The sequence below is a fragment of the Chelonoidis abingdonii genome, chromosome 2, assembly GCF_003597395.2.
Source record: "Chelonoidis abingdonii isolate Lonesome George chromosome 2, CheloAbing_2.0, whole genome shotgun sequence".
Classification (NCBI taxonomy): Eukaryota; Metazoa; Chordata; order Testudines; family Testudinidae; genus Chelonoidis; species Chelonoidis abingdonii.
The window spans coordinates 235,728,014-235,746,236 of NC_133770.1; the positions used below are offsets into that span (position 1 = coordinate 235,728,014).

The following is an 18,223-nucleotide window of genomic DNA, read 5'->3' on the forward strand; positions in this document are numbered from 1 at the left end:
TGAACAAAAATTACATACTCTGGGATTCAGTTGTGCCCACCCCTAACTCTATGTGGTTGAGTAGCATGGAGGGAGCTAGGTTTGGAAGGGGTGTAACTGCAATAGGTGAAAAAATTGACTCTCAATTTAAAGTACCCATTCAACAAGGATCTTCTTACTCCACCAAGACTTAAGTGCTCTGCTGAATCAGGGCCATAGTCTTTGCAGGTGTCATAGGGACTGAAGGACTTTGAAGACTGCTGAAGAGAGGAATCACCTGATTTCTACTAAATACCAGAGCCAAAACTGAGTTGCTATGTGGCCCTCTGAAAGAGGATTGATGAAAATTGTACTCTCAACTGATACAATACAAATCTTCCTCTATCTCCAATATATACAAGACACTGATTTATGAAGAAAGATTTAGGACCTGATTTTTTTTTTAAATTGCCTTTAAAATGGGCCTGCCATCCCTTGTGAAAGCAAATAATAGAATTTAAATGTGTAACTAACCGGTCTGTGAGAACAAACATTTGTGCTGCCATTTGGGATGGAGAGCAGCATTTTTCTTCTGCATAGTAAAGCTTCAAAGCTGCATTAAGGCAATGTTCAGTTGTAAACCTTTGAAAGAACAACCATAATGTTTTGTTCAGAGTTATGAACATCTCAGAATTATGAACAACCTCCATTTCCAAGGTGTTTGTAACTCTGAGGTTCTAAGGTAGATGGAGACAGAATCACCTGGCTCAAACACATGAATCCTGGCCTGTAAACCCTCCCACCCTGCTTCTTTCATCATATAAATTGTGTACTCTCTACCAATCTGCTGATGACAGACAGGTCCTGAAAGACCATGCACAAGATTACAGGTCAGACTCCTGCAAAGCAGTCTCACTAGTGTCTTTGATCTTTCAGTGGTTTAGATGAGGAAAATAGACTCCATGAAGAAAAAGCTTCAAGACATCTTAAGTAGAATATTATTTATTGAATACTAAACGCTGTGAGTCTGTAGCACAAGAATAAATACTTTGAATGCTATTCTAGAAAAGAATACATAAATGAGATTTAGCATGGACAGATCCAAAATCCTAGACAATGAGGGATTAGCAGCATTACTATTCTTTCCTATCACATCATGTAAAGAAGTTCCATGGAGATTTCTTTCGTATCATACTGCAGAAGGTGAAGGTTTACCCTAGAGGCAGGAGCAAAGGGCACTGGGTTTTTTATTGTTGTGTGAGTAATCAGTGAACATCACAGGTCTACCTTGAGAAAAGAAAAACTTCCAGGGGTGGAGGATGTCTTCTACTTTCCTTCAGTGGAAGCAGCTGTGATCCTTGGAGAACAAAGCCAGAGTTTGCATGTCCAGCTCCTGCCCCCAAGCAGACCTCACTTCTAAATACAAAGTAAACCTGCATCCATTTTAGATAGTGGGTGTTAGGGAGAAAACAGCCACTCGTTAGTGCTCTGACTAGCCCTAACATTTTAGCTTGGCACGTCTAGCAATAACTTCAGATAATATTATCAGGAAGATGATTCATACTTTCTAAATCCAACTAATGTTTGGATGGTATTAAACTGGAGTGAGTCACCAGCACAAAGTAATGTGTGTGTGGAGGATCACTTGGCGCTACCACCTGTGGGTTTAGAACAAAATGTTCAATTACCACAGAAGCAGCATGAATCCCAATGAGGTTATCAAAGGAGGCAGGGAACGAATACATGACTAAAGTGCTCAGGCTAACAACCATTCAGGCTTCCTTTCCTCCATCGTGACTCATGTTTCCCTGAAATACACAGGAAGGACTGTAAAGAGTTCTGTGGCACCTTATAGACTAACAAATGTATTGGGGCATGAGCTTTCGTGGGTGAACACCCACGTCATGGGATACACTTGACACAGGAAGGACTGAATCCTTCATTCAGTTAAGGCAGCAAAACTTTCATTTGGTTCACTGGGAACATGGATAGGGCGCAAAGCTTTCATCCCCCAGCTCTCCTGTGACACTAGAGCCTGGAGGGTAGATATTGCATCCACAACCTTCATTTGAGTTGAGGTGGTGGCATTCAGCAGAAATTTTGCAGCTTAGTCAGTCAATTGTGGTTTGCAGTATGAAAAACACAGACAAAAGATGTGCTTTGCAAAGCTGGAGTGATAGGTATTGTAAATTGTGGCAGCAAATGCTTTAAAAGAAAACCAGCAACCAAATCACTAAAATATAGTGAGGTGGGGACGAGGACTGAATGGACCAGAAGACTGATAAAGGGATAATTCATATTTCTTATTTAGATTATTGGTTCACATATAGCCCAGGACGTAGTGACTTGAAAGTGGCTGTTCACTGTGAATTAGGCTTGTTACCTTTGCCCCCAGTGAGCAGAGATCCAAAACCACCAAACCCACCTCACAGTTGGCACCCTTGGGAACCTTATTGGCAGGGACGGTTCTGGCTTTTTTGCTGTCCCAAGCAAAAAAACAAAAACAAAAACAAAAAATCCAGGGCAGCTGGATTCAGGGTGCAAACTTTCAGCTAGCGGGACTTCCTGCGCTGCAGACGTTCCTCAGGCAGTAGAGGGCATGCCCCAGCTAGCAGGGGAGGCAGAGGGAGCGGGGTGGGGGAGAAAGAAGGGGAGCAGCCAGGGCTTCCTTCAGCCAGGTCACTCACCACTCGGCCCCTCCCACCACGCCACCTGCCAGGAGGGCTCTGCACTGCTCTGGTTGGCGGGGAGGGAAGGACGCGGGCTGCTGGGCTTGCTGCAGACCTGGCACCACCCAGCTGGGGCAGACGGAGCATGCAGTTGGCTCCTGTGCCGCCCTAGGATTGGCCGGAATGCCACCCCTTAGAATCTGCCGCCCCAAGCACGAGCTTGCTTGGCTGGTGCCTGGAGCCAGCCTTGCTTACTGGGAATTAATTGGCAGGGAGGATCCTCCGTGTCAGAGTTAAGACACACTGAATGGAGGGATTTTGGGGCACCTGCATTTCCACTGCACATTCCATGGATAAACAAAGGTCTTTTTTACCCAGGACTGTCCATCCAGCCACATTCACAAGAGCTAAATTCACTGAAGAACATTCTTTTTCAAAAAGTGGATACCCGGCAATATTCAGTTTTAAATTAAGTTGATCAAAATGCTCCCTTCTCTAACTCACTAGGAAACACACACAACAGTGTGGAACTAGCTGAATTCTCTTCTTGAACACAGAGAAGAGATATAGAAGGGCAGGGAAACATGATTGCATAGGTTAAATCTGCTTCTCGGTGGTTGTGGCTTATTCCCTGGTCCTGTGAGCTATTCATTCCTCAACTGCAGCCATCACTTCAATTTCAGCTAGTCATAACCCTATTCTGAATTTACATAAAGTAAACGCAGTTTTATCTGGCACTTCACCAACAGAAAAGCCATTTTATAGAGCTTTCCAGATCTTCACTGAAATGCCGGTTTATAGTTCTGTTGGTGTGGGGCCAGCAGGGGGTTAGGGCGCAGGCTCTGGGAGGTAATTTGGGTGAAGGAGGGGGCTCAGGGCATGGGAGGGGCCTCGGGGTGCTGGATCCGGGGGCTGTTCATCTCAAGTGGCTTCCTGCAAGCGGTGACCTGTCCCGGCTGTTCCTAGGCAGAGATGTGGCAGGCAGCTCTGTGAGCTGCCTCCACCCGCAGGCGCCATCCCCACAACCAGGGCCGGTGCAAGGATGTTTCGCGACCTAGGCGAAACTTCCACCTTGCGTGCCCCGCCCCCCACGCCCCTGCCCTGAGGCACCCCCCCATTGTGGCAGCTCCCCATTCCCTGCCCTGAGGTACCCCCCACCCCACCTCACTCCTGCTCCAAGCACGAGCACCCTGAGCACGCCATCGCTGCTTCACTTCTTTCGCCTCCCAGGCTGGCGGCACCAGTCAGCTTAGGTGCCGCCAGCCTGGGAGGCAGGAGAAGTGAAGCAGCCACAGCGTGCTCAGGGAGGAGATGGAGCAGGGGTTAGTTGGGGCGGGAGTTCCCCTGTGTTCCCCCCCACCCTTGCTGCAGGCGGCGCTCCCTGCGCTCCCCTGCCCCAGCTCCCTCCGCCTAAATGCCGGTGGCAACAGGGGTGGCCGAAGATCTGGCTGCTGCGGTCATTGCTGAAGAAAATGGCACCCCCCAAATCCCAGCACCCTAGGCGACTGCCTAGGTCGCCTAAATGGTTGCACCGGCCCTGCCCACCGCTCCCATTGGCTGCAGTTCCCAGCCAATGAGAGTTGCAGATCTAGCACTTGGGGAGGGGCGGGACAGGGCAGGGCACAAGGCTACCTGCTACGCCTCTGCCTAGAAGCAGCCGGGACAGGTCACAGGTTGCAGGCAACTGCCCGATGTGAGTGCCCCCTGGACCTGGCACCCTGCACCCCCTCTTAACACCCAACCTGCTGCCTGAGCCCCCTCCCGCACCCAAATTCCCTCCCAGAGCCCGTGTCCCAACCCTCTGCCAGCCCCGCACCTCTTCCCTCCCTCTTAGTTATCCAGCATTTTTCACTTACCGGCACCCCATTCCACCAACATGCAAGATAAAACAGCTTTTACTGTATATCACTTAGCTCCATTTTGTATCCTCACACTCAGAAGTCAGTAGATACTGTACCTGATAAAATATTCACGTTATTTTACAAAATCTGTGATCTGACCCCGGTATAATAATCTGCCTAGACCATGCTATTACACCTTGGAAATCAATAAAGTGAAAATGCAGCTGCTTATAACACTTACGGGAAGATCCTCAGGTGGTGTAAATTGGTGCAGTTCCATTGAATTCAATCCAACTGAGGATCTGGCCCTAAATCTAGCTTCCTATTATGATACACCAGGGATTGGCAACCTTTAGCATGCGGCCCGCCAGGCTGGCTTGTTTACCTGCCACATTTGCAGGTTCGGCCGATCGTGGCTCCCACTGGCCGCAGTTTGCGGCTCCAGGCCAATGGGGCCTGCGGAAAGTGGTGCAGCCTGAAGGATGTGCTGGCCGCCACTTCCCGCCACCCCCGCTTCCTGCCACCCCCATTGGCCTGGAGTGGCAAACCGCAGCCAGTGGGAGCCACGATCGGCCGAACCTGCAGACACGGCAGGTAAACAAACCGGCCCGGCCCACCAGTGTGCTTACCCTTATGGGCCACATGCCATAGGTTGCCAATCCCTGTGATACACCATTGTTGGAATAGAATAGCCCATTCACGCATGACCTTCAGAGCCAAGTAAATGCACAAGCACTGGAGTTACATCATGGGTGAACTGGGACATAGGAGATACCTTCAGGAATGTACATTTAATTATACCCCCTAAGACCTACTTATGCCTGCTTTACTCATGCGTAAAGGAGTCTACAACAGGTCTGCCTTATACACTGAGAGTCTAGAAGGTGCAAGCTGAAGTATTCCCCATTCTACTTTAACTTGCATCTTCTGGCTTCTTGGCATGTAAGTTAGACATGGACACAGAACAAGTGTAAGCAGGTCTAGGGGAATCTAAATTAACTGATAACACCTTACCCATCACTTCTGAATTTGGCACTAGATAATCACTTAAAGGCAACCAAATAAAGACATTTTGGAATTATGAATGTCCATTTATTTGTGCCTTTCATTTACTAAGTGTTACATCATATTTATGCATGACACTGGTAGGAAAACAGTCCCTGAGTTTTTATCAGTGATGATGGTATAAGTCAAGGTAAACTCATCTATCATAAGTGCAAAATTTTGTACTGGCCGCTTAACAGTTAAAATCATATGGCTTAAACTGGTATTTAAAAGGTGGGGCTACAAGTTATATACATGACCAGGCAGCCTACATGGTCCGATTTCATTGATCGATTTTGATGAGTGATTGACAGAGTTTCCGTGAAGAAAGTGTTAATACACCTTCCTCTATTTCTGTATTTCTGAGAGAGAGAGAAATACAGACATGACATGACATGACATAGGCCCAGAAACAGGAGCCAAGAAAGTAAGTTTTACTGTTATAACATTGGAATTTTGCTTATTTAACTGGTTTTTGCAGCTAGACAATGTTCTAATCTATGCCAGGCAGAAGTGCCTTGTAAACAGGCAGCTGTAATAGACCAAAGCCTCTTTCTAAAATTAGGTAAAGTAATTACAGAATATAATATTTCAAGTTGTATTTTAAAACACTAATACATTTATGTTGTGAACCTTCCACCAATTCACATCATCACATCAATAGGAGCACCCTGCCTATGGTGACCATAGGTCCTGTTTTGGCCATGACAGCCCTGTCTCGGCTATCCCGACTGTTTTGGCAAAAGTGGGCATTTGTCCCCTTGGCTCTTGGGTGCTGAGGAATGTGCGGGGAGTGAATGGTGATGCCAGCCCCTTGCGGGGGGCAGGCAGGGCTTGAGTGAACAGCCTCACGGGGGGGCGCAGGCAGAGGTCGGGCAAGTGGCTTGGGCCAGATCCATTTGTGTGTATGGGGATTCGGACAAGCGGCTAGGGCCAGCCTTGCAGTGGGGGCGGGGGAGGGGGGAAGGCACTCGGGCTAGCCCCACATGGTGTCCTGTTTTCCCATTGAGAAATATGGCCACCCTATTGCTGCCCACTGTGAAAGCTAGGACATTACGAGCCACATCGTCACTGGGGTAAATGAACAACATTCATTTCTGAGGAGCTACATTTTAGTAACTACCAGAGCCCATGTACATGAAAAATTCCTTTTGAATCCCACTGGGAATTAATATAATCAACAGCTGTTTCACTGTTTTTCTTCCTGACTCCTTCCATAAACCAACCAACCAAAACAAACAAAAGCAAAACCCAACAACAACAAAATCCAGCCAAAACACCTAAGCTTTCATTTCCCAGCAAACAAAAATATCTGTGTTTAGAAAGTGAAAATCCAAATGGCACGGCTGGTTCTTTGTTGTGCCTGCTTAGAGTTGCAGTCGAGATCAGGCAAGCTGTGCTGATTGTTTAAATCAGTACTCGGCCCCTGGGTTAAGCGGATTTAAGTATTAGAAAGGAGAAAGGGCTGAACTATTTATGTTAGCGGAGGGGGGCTAAGCTGCTTCTAATGAAGACAAAGGGGAGAAAAAAGAGATTATTGCTGTCACAGAGCCGGGCCACAGATAATGTTGAGGTTGGGTCCCTGTTTGTATTATTTTAATGTGCTGGGCATTGCGCTGGGCATTTAATGCGCTGGGCATTGGACATGGTTTATGCAGTGGCCTTGAATGTGGTGACCACATGCACTGTGATGCATCTAGTGGACAAGTGTTATGTCGAGGGATCTTTCAATACACATTCAGGCTATTTTAACTGAGACTGAAGGTGGCTTGGGGAAGCAGTGAAGGACTAGCCAATGGGGGCAGGATTACACGTGCACATGTAGGAGTTGTGGCTCCTATTCCAGCCCCTGAGCTGTGCTAGTAGTAGCGGTGGCAGGGCTGCTCAGTGCCCTGTCAGTGGATTCGGGGAGTTACTGCCTTCCACCCCATTGTAGCTCTCCTGCGTGTAGACCATTTACCCAGGCTTTGTGTGCGTGTGAATGTCACCCTCTAAGGCTAGAATGAGCACTGTACATTCCAAGTGTCTTTGCTTCTGTGAGGGAGAGCGCACATTCTCTGCAACATTGAGTTAATCACCAGAGGGGGCTTTTCACTTACACTATATTCATAGGGAAGGGCTGTGCTCTTGAAACAAGGAAACGATTACCTGCCACGCTGAGAGCACTAGGATTAGCTGCACAGCACAGAAAGGTGTGAGGGAGTAGGATTTGAATGGTTTGTTACATGGCATAGGACCTTGCTTTTACGTCTCTTCCTCTCCACATCACTAGGCCACAGGAGGTTAATTATGTGTCGAATATGAACAGTGTGAGTGACACATTTTTTCTCTGCAATCTAAGCAGAGAAACAAAACCCAGGAGCTTGAATGGTGAATTAAACGAGTTGACAGGCTTCAGGGGAGAAACATGTTTAACAGAGGGAGATTGGAAGGCGGGAGATGAAGCACAGCATACCCGGTCCAGAAGGGAGTTCCAGGTGTATGGGCTCACATGAAAAAAGGTGAGAAGAGCTGCCTGGGAAGGATACAACAGAGGTGGTGAGACCTGCAGCCTTTCAGAGCAAAGGCATCCAAGTGAGGAGTGATGATAAAGCTTGAACAGAGATGTCCAGAGGTGGTCACTGAAAGGCAGCATTTGGCAATCATGATATTTTTTCCATTATACGTAGAAGAGGAACTATCTGTGGTATGTTTGCAAATGTTGATTTTTTTTAATTGCAACCACTAGGGGCATAAACCAGGTTTTGCAGAGGAAAGGACTGATAGACTATGAATGCTATTTTTCCTCTTGGTTTCAGTTTCTTGATATATTACAGTAGTGTGCATGCATGTATATGCATAAACACAGAGAAAGACAGAGAAAAAGAGACTCTGTTCTTATTTGAACTCAGGTTGCATCATTTTCACATTTGTATGATTTGTTTTTATGCACTAGAGCTAGGTCCAATCTCTATTTTTGTGTGAACTCAAACAATGGATTCAGTAATCTGTGTGTATTAAAATGCATGAATTCTCCATGCAGCGGATATATTTGGGGAAATGTATTTTCACAGAAACATTTGATACAAAGATTTCATATTAAGTATCTAGTTCTTACGATCTAGAAAATCTAGAATGACTTTGCTTGGAGATTTTTTAAGTTGAAAAAATAGCTATTAAAAAAAGCTATTTAAAAGTCTAGGATTTAAGAAAAAGGCTTAGAAACTTGAAGACTCTACTGATTTACCAATCAATCCTCACCAGGATTGGTCCTTTGTTCTCAATACCGCAGGATGTATTCAAGTAATGGTTCTTATCAATTGTCCAGCAGTATCTAACCGGTGAGCAGTGAGTCAGCTAGTGGGCAAACAGAGGTTATCATAATATTAAGGACTAGGAATTAGAGACATGTACTGTAGATAATAAACTGGCAGTAATCCGGGATAACTATATGAAGGAAAGACTGTTCTTTAAAACCATACTGATTATCATGTGGTTTATGATTTTATTTCTATCTTTTTTTAATTTTAAAACTTGAAATGATTTCCCCTTTGGTTTATTCTTAAATATTAAAACCAAGTGATTTTGCCCCAACAAACACCACAAGTAAATTCCTGGCCCAAAACACAGATGAGTGAGGTATGTAGACAAATCCCTTATCCTCCACTATAACAAGAAACATTCACACTACGCAGCATATCTATTCTACAAAATACACTGGCCCTTCCCTTCTTAAATTGTGAGCATGGGCAAAGGTAAAGGCAAGTAGCTCCAGTAAAATGAATGTGTTTTATTTTTTCCTGTTAATTTAACACATTCAGTTTTAGTTTTTGCATGTAATCTTGCCACTATCAAATTAAACTCCTCTTAATACTCACTCATTCACTCCTCTCTAACTGCTCATAACCACACCACAAAGCTGAGCACCGAATGACAAACTATCAGCTTGAGGATGGAGAGTTGTCTTTAAAATGGTCTGCTGTTTAAAGTGAGTTTATGCAAGCCAAGTTCTTTCAGGTAGAGAGGGTTGCGATCTTCTCATCCTGGGTCTGACCCATCTGTAGCCTTCGGCTTGTCACAGAAGCTCTGTGCCTCAATTTCCCATATTTGTAAATCAGGGTTAATTCTTTCTTGCCAACCTCAAGCTGTAGCAAGAATAAATTAGGCATCAGTCCTGCATGCACAGGGCACACATGAGTAATTTTACATATCTGAGTAGTCCCATTAAAGTGTTTGCAGGATCAGGGCCTTATGGCCTTGTCCAGAAAGCAAGCCCTTACAAATCCCATTGTCTTAATTTCAGCACCTCACAAGAACTGCCATACTAGGTCAGACCAAAGGCCCATCTAGCCCAGTATCCTGACTTCCAACAGTGGCTAATGCCAGGTGCCCTAGAGGGAATGAACAGAACAGGTAATCATCAAGTGGTCCATCCCCTGTGGCCCATTCTCAGCTTCTGGCAAAAAGAGGTTAAGGGACACCATCCCTGCCCATCCTGGCTAATAATCATTGATGGACCTATCCTCAATGACTTTATCTAGTTCTTTTTTGAACTCTGATACAGTTTTGGCCTTCACAACATCCTCTGGCAAGGAGTTCCACAGGCTGACTGTGCATTGTGTGAAGAAATACTTCCTTTTATTTGTTTTAAACCTCTCAGGGTCAGGCCTTTACTTTACAGTAAAGAACATGGATGATGCATAAGTGTTAGATAGTTAAATTGAACATGTAATAAACAACTAGTATTCCTGTTAAGTATATGTTTTCCAATGACTTTATATAGAATATAGTGAAACCAATACTTTTATGCATTTCGATTAAAGCACCATAGAAAAAGCAAAGGTCACAAGATCCTGAAGAAGCTAACGCAGGTTGAAGATATTAGTATTTCTGCCTTACTCTTTCTTAGCGTGTGTGTGTTTTGCTTTCAGGTCTCAGTCTGTGGTGGAATCTGGCACGCTGAAACATGAGGAACTGGGTGAGAGCGAGAACACCCAACTTCTACTGGCTCTAGACTGAGTTCTGCATCGCCAACACATACAAACGCATTGCCAAATTTCAACAGCACCAGAAACCTGCGAAGCACACAACATGCTTTAAACACACTCTCTCTCTCTGTGTGTGCTTGAAAACAGGTCCTCCATTTTTCCAGACCAACTAACGATTGTCACCAGCCACCCGTCTGTGCAGCCAAAGCTAAACAAAGACAGATTTCTTTTGGTTCAGGATACTAACTAACAAAGTAAGGAGTCTAGTTGTAAAAAATATATATATATATTCTTTTCTTTTTTCCTTTTTAGATTTGCAGTGTGAAAATGACTGAAAAGCGAAGGATGAACTCCTTTGTACACATATAAACAATGCACAGATGGAAGTTTTTCTGAGTTGTTATGCAGGGATGCGCTTTAATTTCTTAAAACAAAAGTTTAGATTAAGTGCATTTTAAAGCAGAGTATCTTGAAGTTAACCTGTGCATCTAATTATTAGGTTTAATGTAGCTTGCAGACCTGAGATAACAGCATTGCCAATACCCTTCAATCCCTACCAAGGTTTTTTAAAAAAACAAAATAAAACCCAAATCACCACCAGCATAATGTCATTCAACATTACAGTATGTGATATCATCCTGGCTGCTTGCAGGGTTCACTTATTTCTGTACCCTACAAAGATTATTCTTTATTTATGAAGCCTTTATAAAACTGTCAGCTAAATGTAATGAGCTATGTGGGCAGCAGCCACACACAATTTGAAATGCAATTATTTAATTTTACCAATGTGTTTTTCCACAGGCAACTCTACAGCCTGTTAGCCTTGTGTGTATCTGTGTGTGCGTTGAGTGGGAGGGGGGGGAGGAGGGGAGGGGACAGGAAATTATGATACAAAAACAGGCCAATGACAAGAGCGTGACAACTACAATCAAGCCCCCAAAGCAAAATAAGGAAATAAAATCAATTAAAAAGCAAAATGATATAAAAACTCACATCAATCAGACACAAGTACAGAGAGCCCCCCCCTCCCCCCTCTCCACACCCCCTAATGTAAGGGGGTGGCCTGCGGAGGGGAGGGGGGGAGGGGAGGGAGGGGGTGCGGGGGTAGGGGCCCAAAGGGGGGGGGCGGCCGTGGGTGGGCTCTCCGGTGGGCATCCGAGTAGCGGCGGGGACGGAGTGGGGCTGGTGGGTAAGACCAAAAAATTGGTGGGCGGGGACTTTGTCCCCATTAAACAAAAAAGTTCAGGTGGGTCTGCGGGTTGGGTACAAATGCCCATCCCTATGGGCAATTAGTGGCCATTGACCCTTTAAGTAGGGGGCAACAATGGGCCGGGAGGGCCAGGCCACCAGGGACACAAAAATAGAAGTGAAAGGAAGGGAACGGAATAGAGAGGTGGAACTAAAAGAACAAGAGATGGGGGGGTGGGAGGAAGGGGAGGTAATTGACCAACAGTCTGGGGGGGAGGTGGAGAGGGACTATAACTGTTATTCTTATTGGGGCTCTGGTAGTGGAGAGTCTTGTCTACTAATGCCAGGGAGACATAAACAGTACACATGTGTAGCGTCATTTGAAAGAAATTCACTGGTGATTAATGGTTCAATCCAGATTGTTTCATTTAGGTCACTACAGCAAATGAAAGCTCTGCAGAGCCATTTAACCCTCTTCCTTCCTGCAATCAGCTAAAGGTGTAGATAGAAGGATCTACTGATTGCAGATGGTGGTTGTGGTTGAATCAGAAAGGGAAAACTTAGAATGAATTATATCACATAGTGCTTCAACTGGAAGGAAATGTGGAAGAACAGAAATGGAGAACTGAAATGCCAAAGATCACTTTGTTATCTCTCTCTTTGCAAAATGAATCCCATCCCTACATTGAAATGGAAATAGATAAAAATAATAAAAAAAAAATCCACTGTTAAGAAATTGCATCTGCTGTGACTTTATTTCTTCAAACTGCTGTACAATTCTTTTGCGTGCACTTTTTACCTTCCATTCAGTTGTGCTATATGACATTTATTAGAAAAAGTGGTCGGTGCCCATATGTCAAATAAAGTAATTGTAAGCCAGATACACAACATGAGTTGACAGTGGACAGCATAATACTCTTTTAAATACGCCTCATAACTTGTGAATGATACACTGAAGCAATGACAGTTCAACTGGGCATAAGCATCCCTAATGAACAAAAATAAAATGTGTTACCTCTAACCGACATAGAATATCACACTTATACGTGGCCAGAAGGGGTCTGTCAGATACTATTTTACACATCTAGGGATTAATACAGCTGCTAATGTTACATGCAGAACAATTGCAGAAAGGGTATAATTTATGTTGGTTTGTATGGGGTAGATACAGAGCGTGATCTGCAAGGCACTAAGAGCTCTGTAAGGTGACGCTGACATCAACAAGTGTTGAGGGCCCTAAGCACTTTGCAGGAATGCCCTGAACCACAGATGAGCACTCAGCATGTTTCAAGATTGAAGCCATATATCTTAGGGATCCCTCCCCCCGTTAAAATCCATGGTAGAATACACTAGGCACATTGGCAGGCAGTATAACATAACATTGCTCCACTGGCTTCAATGGATACTGTACTGTAGAGTCACTAAGAGAGAGATGCCTTGTTTTACAGCCTGTCTAGTTAACATACTTACCTGTACTGCCACTGAAATGATACTCTCATGAGAACAGTGATCTAACATTTTGTAAGACATGAGGTAGAAAGAAAGAAGACTAAGAAAATCTTAGCTGGGGAATTCTGCAATACATTTTAATAGTCTGAGGTTATTTAAGTCAGAGTTGTGCAGCTGAAGTGTTTTGAAAGCCACTGAATTCCTAGTCCATGAGCATCAGTCTCTATAAAAGATTAGAAAGCCCATTAAGCTGTTATGACTAAACATACAACGGTGACATGAATAAACATCTGTGTTGGCCTGTAATATATATCCCAAAATATCAGGGCATGAATATAAGACGGTGGTTCTCATTTAAATTCTGCGCATAGATACATGAACAGGAAAAAGAACAGGAAAAAGACATTTAATTTTTCACTGACCTGACTGGTATGATACAAACATTGGATTGTACAGTCCTTCTCTGTCAAGTTGCTTCCCTTTGTTGAATGAATATAAAGGACAAAATGTTTTACTGAAGATATTTGTCACTTTAAAAAGTATTTTCATTTGTTTCTTCCATTAGCATTTCCAGTGTAGAAAGGTTCTTTTTTAGTGGGAAACATGAGTTTGCAATCTAAAAGCTTAAAATGATGTGTCATGTATAGGCTGTACAATTTTATAGGTTCCTCCATATGATATTCCAATAACTACAGCCAAGAAAAAATTACCTTCTTGACTCCTTGCCACCAAAGTACAACAGAAGCAATTTCAGTGGTGGAGAAGCCAATAATAATGAAGCCACATCACCCACATTGCCACTCGCAAGGCACTTCAGTTTTTAATGCACAATATAGCATCCCACACTATTTAATGAGCCTGAATACGTTTATAGGTGCATGTTTAGTGTTGAGTGCTTTAATGTATTTGCTGATCAAAATCTCAAATGATAAAGCAATGACCTTCAGAAGAAGAGAAAAGAAATGCTGCTAAACAATACCAGAACAATCAGAGCTACAAGAAAAGCACGACACAAGTTTCACAAATTAAAAACTAAACAATATCTGTTATATCTCTAGAGGCTGGGTGTTAAATCCAAGCAATGGAAAATTGCAATGCAGTTTAAGGTCAACTCCTGAAAGGAAACAATTTTGGTTCAAAACCAAACACTTCTTGATTCATTCTTTAAAAATTATTTTCTCATTTATCTTTTTTAATCATTTTACAGTATTACAAAATATGCCATGCAACTAAACAATTGGCTGGAGAGGCTGCCTCCCAATGAGCCCAGTTATACTGAGCACCTCATTTATAAATAGTTTTCATACATCGGTTCTACCAAATCCTCCCAATAAGCATTTTTACATGTCTTAAATTGTGAAATGAATATAATTATTTTAGGATCTCCTGATAATTAACCTGAGAGTTGTGAATTTCTTATTGTGGTGGGTATACAGTTGTCTCTGGTTTACAAAGCACATCCTAGCTTTTCTGGATCATGACTGGCTGAGACTGAAGTCTTGTTCAGTGCATGATCATCAAATTTTGCTAATCCTAAAGGAAATAAAATTGCACAACTCCAAAAAATAGTTACAGCATCTCACAGCACAAACCATCATGCAATGTGTTATATGGCACTATATGATCTAACTATTTAATAAATCCAAAATCTTAGTGGCTCTTAGTTTATAGGAATACAAAGTTAAGGCTATTTTTTCAACATTGCCACTTTAATGAAGTAAACCATCTCAGACAGTCTGATTACGGCATATGGAGTATGTGCGCATGGTGCTCAGATACCACGATATAAGGCACCTTAGTAACACAATACATTTGACAGTTTACGGCACTATGAATTTTTCCCAAGCCTAAGATGGGAAGAGGTCCGTCTCCCTTCTCTGGAGATATAAATAACAAAATCTAAGCACTCTAATTTCTGACATGGAAGTTAATACATTGAAAACTAGATTCAAAGCTGTTCTTATCTGGCTCCGCATTCTAGCAGGAAGTCAGTGCTTCTAGGCAAGGATCAGAATTCCAAATCAGAATTTGGTCCTCTGCTCCCAGCTCAGAGAATTCTGTTTCTCTTCTATTTAGGTTCTTATTCTGAGGAATGACCACTTAGGTCAATCTAGAAGCAGTCCCTAGAAGGAGCTGTGTCCAACTCTTCTTGGACAGAGGATGGCATGACATGAGAAGCCTTGAAATGATAGGGAGCAAAGCAATTAAGTACAAAATCCTAAAGTTATTGAGCAACTGCAACTCCCACTTAAGTCAATGGATGTCCCAGTACTTCCCAGGATGAAGTCCTAAAATTGAAGAGATCCTTAAAGCTGAAGGAGACTTAAAGGATTCTTTCATTCCAGGAAAACAAAACTGATTGGATATCAGTTTTTAAATTCTATTAACTGGAAGTTAAATAATACAAGTTACTATTTGCATTTCCAGATGGCAAGAAAAGACCACACTTAGCAAAAGTAAGATCTGTTCATATAAAGCTTCTCCCTCTGCTAAAAGCTGGAGGTGCACTTATTATACATATTTTTAAAAAAATTAGTGGTTCACAAAACGAAACGATCAATGTATAGCTATGATAGAAAAATACAATTACCCATGTAGAAAAATACAAAATAAAACCTTTCACTCACATTATCTACAGTTGACACTATATGCATATTGTTTCATACCTAAAACATTTATGATTAGAAATTGCATGACAGAATTTCAAAACTAGCTGTGTGCTAATGTTTATATACATCTGATGCACACGTCATTACCAGGTAGCAGTACACGTACAAATCAGAAATTTGTGCATTAACCTGGCCAATAAGGTGACTAACTGGCTCTGCGCATATGTAGGTCTGTGGTACTGGTACACATAATACAGACATGTCACAAACATTTGCACATTCCTCATTTTGAAAATTTGGCCTTATAGCTCTTTGGCTGACAAGAGAATTATTGCACTTGCAGCCTACAAGCAAATCTATCAGATCAGTGCCATTTCAGTATGAAACAGAATGGAACATTTGTAGGTAAGTCCATAGTAATTGTGGAACAATTTTTTCACATCTTCTAGCCCCTAGAAGGCTGACATTTTCCACACGGCCAACCAAATTAATGTGGCGTATTTATATGTGCAGACTCCAACAGATTAAACCTCATCTGTTTCTTACATCAGAAATGACCTCTTAAATGGCAGGAAGGGTGCGTCTCTGTTGGGGCGTTAACTCAGGGTGCCACACATCCACAATGAATATCAGCCGATAACTGTCAGCATCCTGCCACACTTCATGCTCAAAAGAGTCATCAAAGATAAGAACCTTCCCTTCTTCCCAGGTTCTGTAATAGAAAAGAACATCGTTTATTATTGTTTTTCGGACACCCAATACGAGTACTTATCTGGGCAGGTATTTGTTCTGGAGATGTTCTTCTGTACATAGAGAAGGTATAATCAGCATGTTTTGCCATAAGTAATCTAGTACTTAAAGAGAAATGAGATGTCTGTATCAGAGCTCTGAATGAAATAAACTATAGAAAGTTCAGTTTGATGTAGTTCCATTCACTGAGTTATACTATTATGTTCTCTCTCTCTCTCTTTGTATGCATACAGGAATATATATATTAGGGATCCGAGTCTAGGAGGCATTGACTATCCATCACTCTCAATTATCTGGATATTTTAAATCAAGTCCCCCCTCGCCCCTGCCCTTTTTAGACATGTACTATTAGAGAATAATGGAAAGATAAGCAATAGCCAGCAACATGGTTTTAAAATGAACAAATCATGTCAAACAAACTGGATTAAAAGTTACAGAATTACAAAATTAAATCCTGGTTCACACTTAACGTCAAGAATGTGAGTAGACTCACTGCATAAATCTTTCCAGGAGCAGAGCCTAAAAGCGTGTCTACAGGGTAAAGCTGCACTAGTATAGGGGTTTTTTTTGGTATAATTATGCTGATATAACTAAATCAAAAGTGAGTCCAGGCTGCTCCGTCCATGCCTTTTTAAGCTACAATAGAACCTCTGTTTTACGTTCATAACATCAAAAAAGCATAAATGGAACATTTCAAAATGATAGTAGGTCTGGTGCATACATTGCAGCACTGTACACTGCAGCACTTTCTTCTTGTCCTTCCAGCCACTGCAAAGTGATTTCCAATGCCCTGAAAGCACTGGAACATGAAGGGATGACAGCTTTTTCTTCACTGACATCACTTTCATTATGTGATTTTTTTCCCCCCAGTCGGGAACAATGGTTCATACAACTGGTCATTTTTAAGACTGGGGTTTACAAAACCGTGGTTCTACTGTACTTTGTTTGCTAAGTGCTGCTTCCACCGAGTGCGACACCATGTGGACACAAACACATAGGACTCCGAGTGGGTATGCCAGGGTACAAAGCACTGCTAGACAGGAAAAGTAAAAAGAACAGGAGTACTTGTGGCACCTTAGAGACTAACAAATTTATTGGCGCATAAGCTTTTGTGGGTTACAGCCCACTTCATCAGATGCATAGAATGGAACATACAGTAAGAAGATATTTATACATACAGAGAACATGAAAAGGTGGAAGTACCCAGACCAACTGTGAGAGGCTAATTAATTAAGAGAAGGTATTAGCAGGGGAAAAACTTTTGAAGTGATAATCAAGATGGTTCATTTTGGACAGTTGACACAAAGGTGTAAAGATACTTTACCATGGGGAAATAGATTCACTTAGTGTAATGACCGAGCCATTCCCCGCCTCTTTTCAAACCTAAGTTAATCGTATCTAGTTTGCATATTAATTCAAGTTCAGCAGCTTCTCGTTGGAGTCTGTTTTTAAAGCTTTCTGTTGCAAAAATTGCCACCTTAACATCTGTCACTGAGCGATTAGGAAGGTTGAAGTGTTCTCCCTACGGTGTTTTGAATGTTATGATTCCTGAAGTCAGATTGTGTCACATTTATCTTTTGCGTGAGAGACTGTCCAGTTTGGCCAATGTACATGGCAAAGGGACACTGCTGGCACATGATGGCAATATATCACATTGGTAGATGTGCAGGTGAACGAGCCCCTGATGGTGTGGCTGATGTGATTAGGTCCTATGATGTGTCACTTGAATAGATATGCGGACAGAGTTC

The 18,223-nt window shown here is 42.8% G+C and overlaps 2 protein-coding genes across 15 annotated transcripts in view; one reads left to right on the plus strand and one right to left on the minus strand.

The window, feature by feature from the left end:
* CLVS1 (clavesin 1) overlaps positions 1-11,064 on the plus strand; it is a 141,313-nt gene extending 130,249 nt beyond the window's left edge. The window contains exon 6 of the mRNA XM_032768997.2: positions 10,423-11,064. Coding sequence (XP_032624888.1) covers positions 10,423-10,510 — 88 coding nt within the window. The 3' untranslated portion in view covers positions 10,511-11,064. The remainder of the gene's footprint in view (positions 1-10,422) is intronic.
* Positions 1-18,223, minus strand: part of ASPH (aspartate beta-hydroxylase) — a 522,004-nt gene that overhangs the window by 289,477 nt on the left and 214,304 nt on the right. For 11 of the 14 annotated variants that reach the window (XM_075063044.1, XM_075063048.1, XM_075063047.1 and 8 more), the window contains one exon: positions 12,404-16,437. In XM_075063044.1, coding sequence (XP_074919145.1) covers positions 16,287-16,437 — 151 coding nt within the window. In that variant the 3' untranslated portion in view covers positions 12,404-16,286. Of the gene's footprint in view, positions 1-12,403; positions 16,438-18,223 lie in introns of those variants that run through there. The other 3 variants (XM_075063041.1, XR_012655352.1, XR_012655354.1) reach the window with 3 other exon arrangements.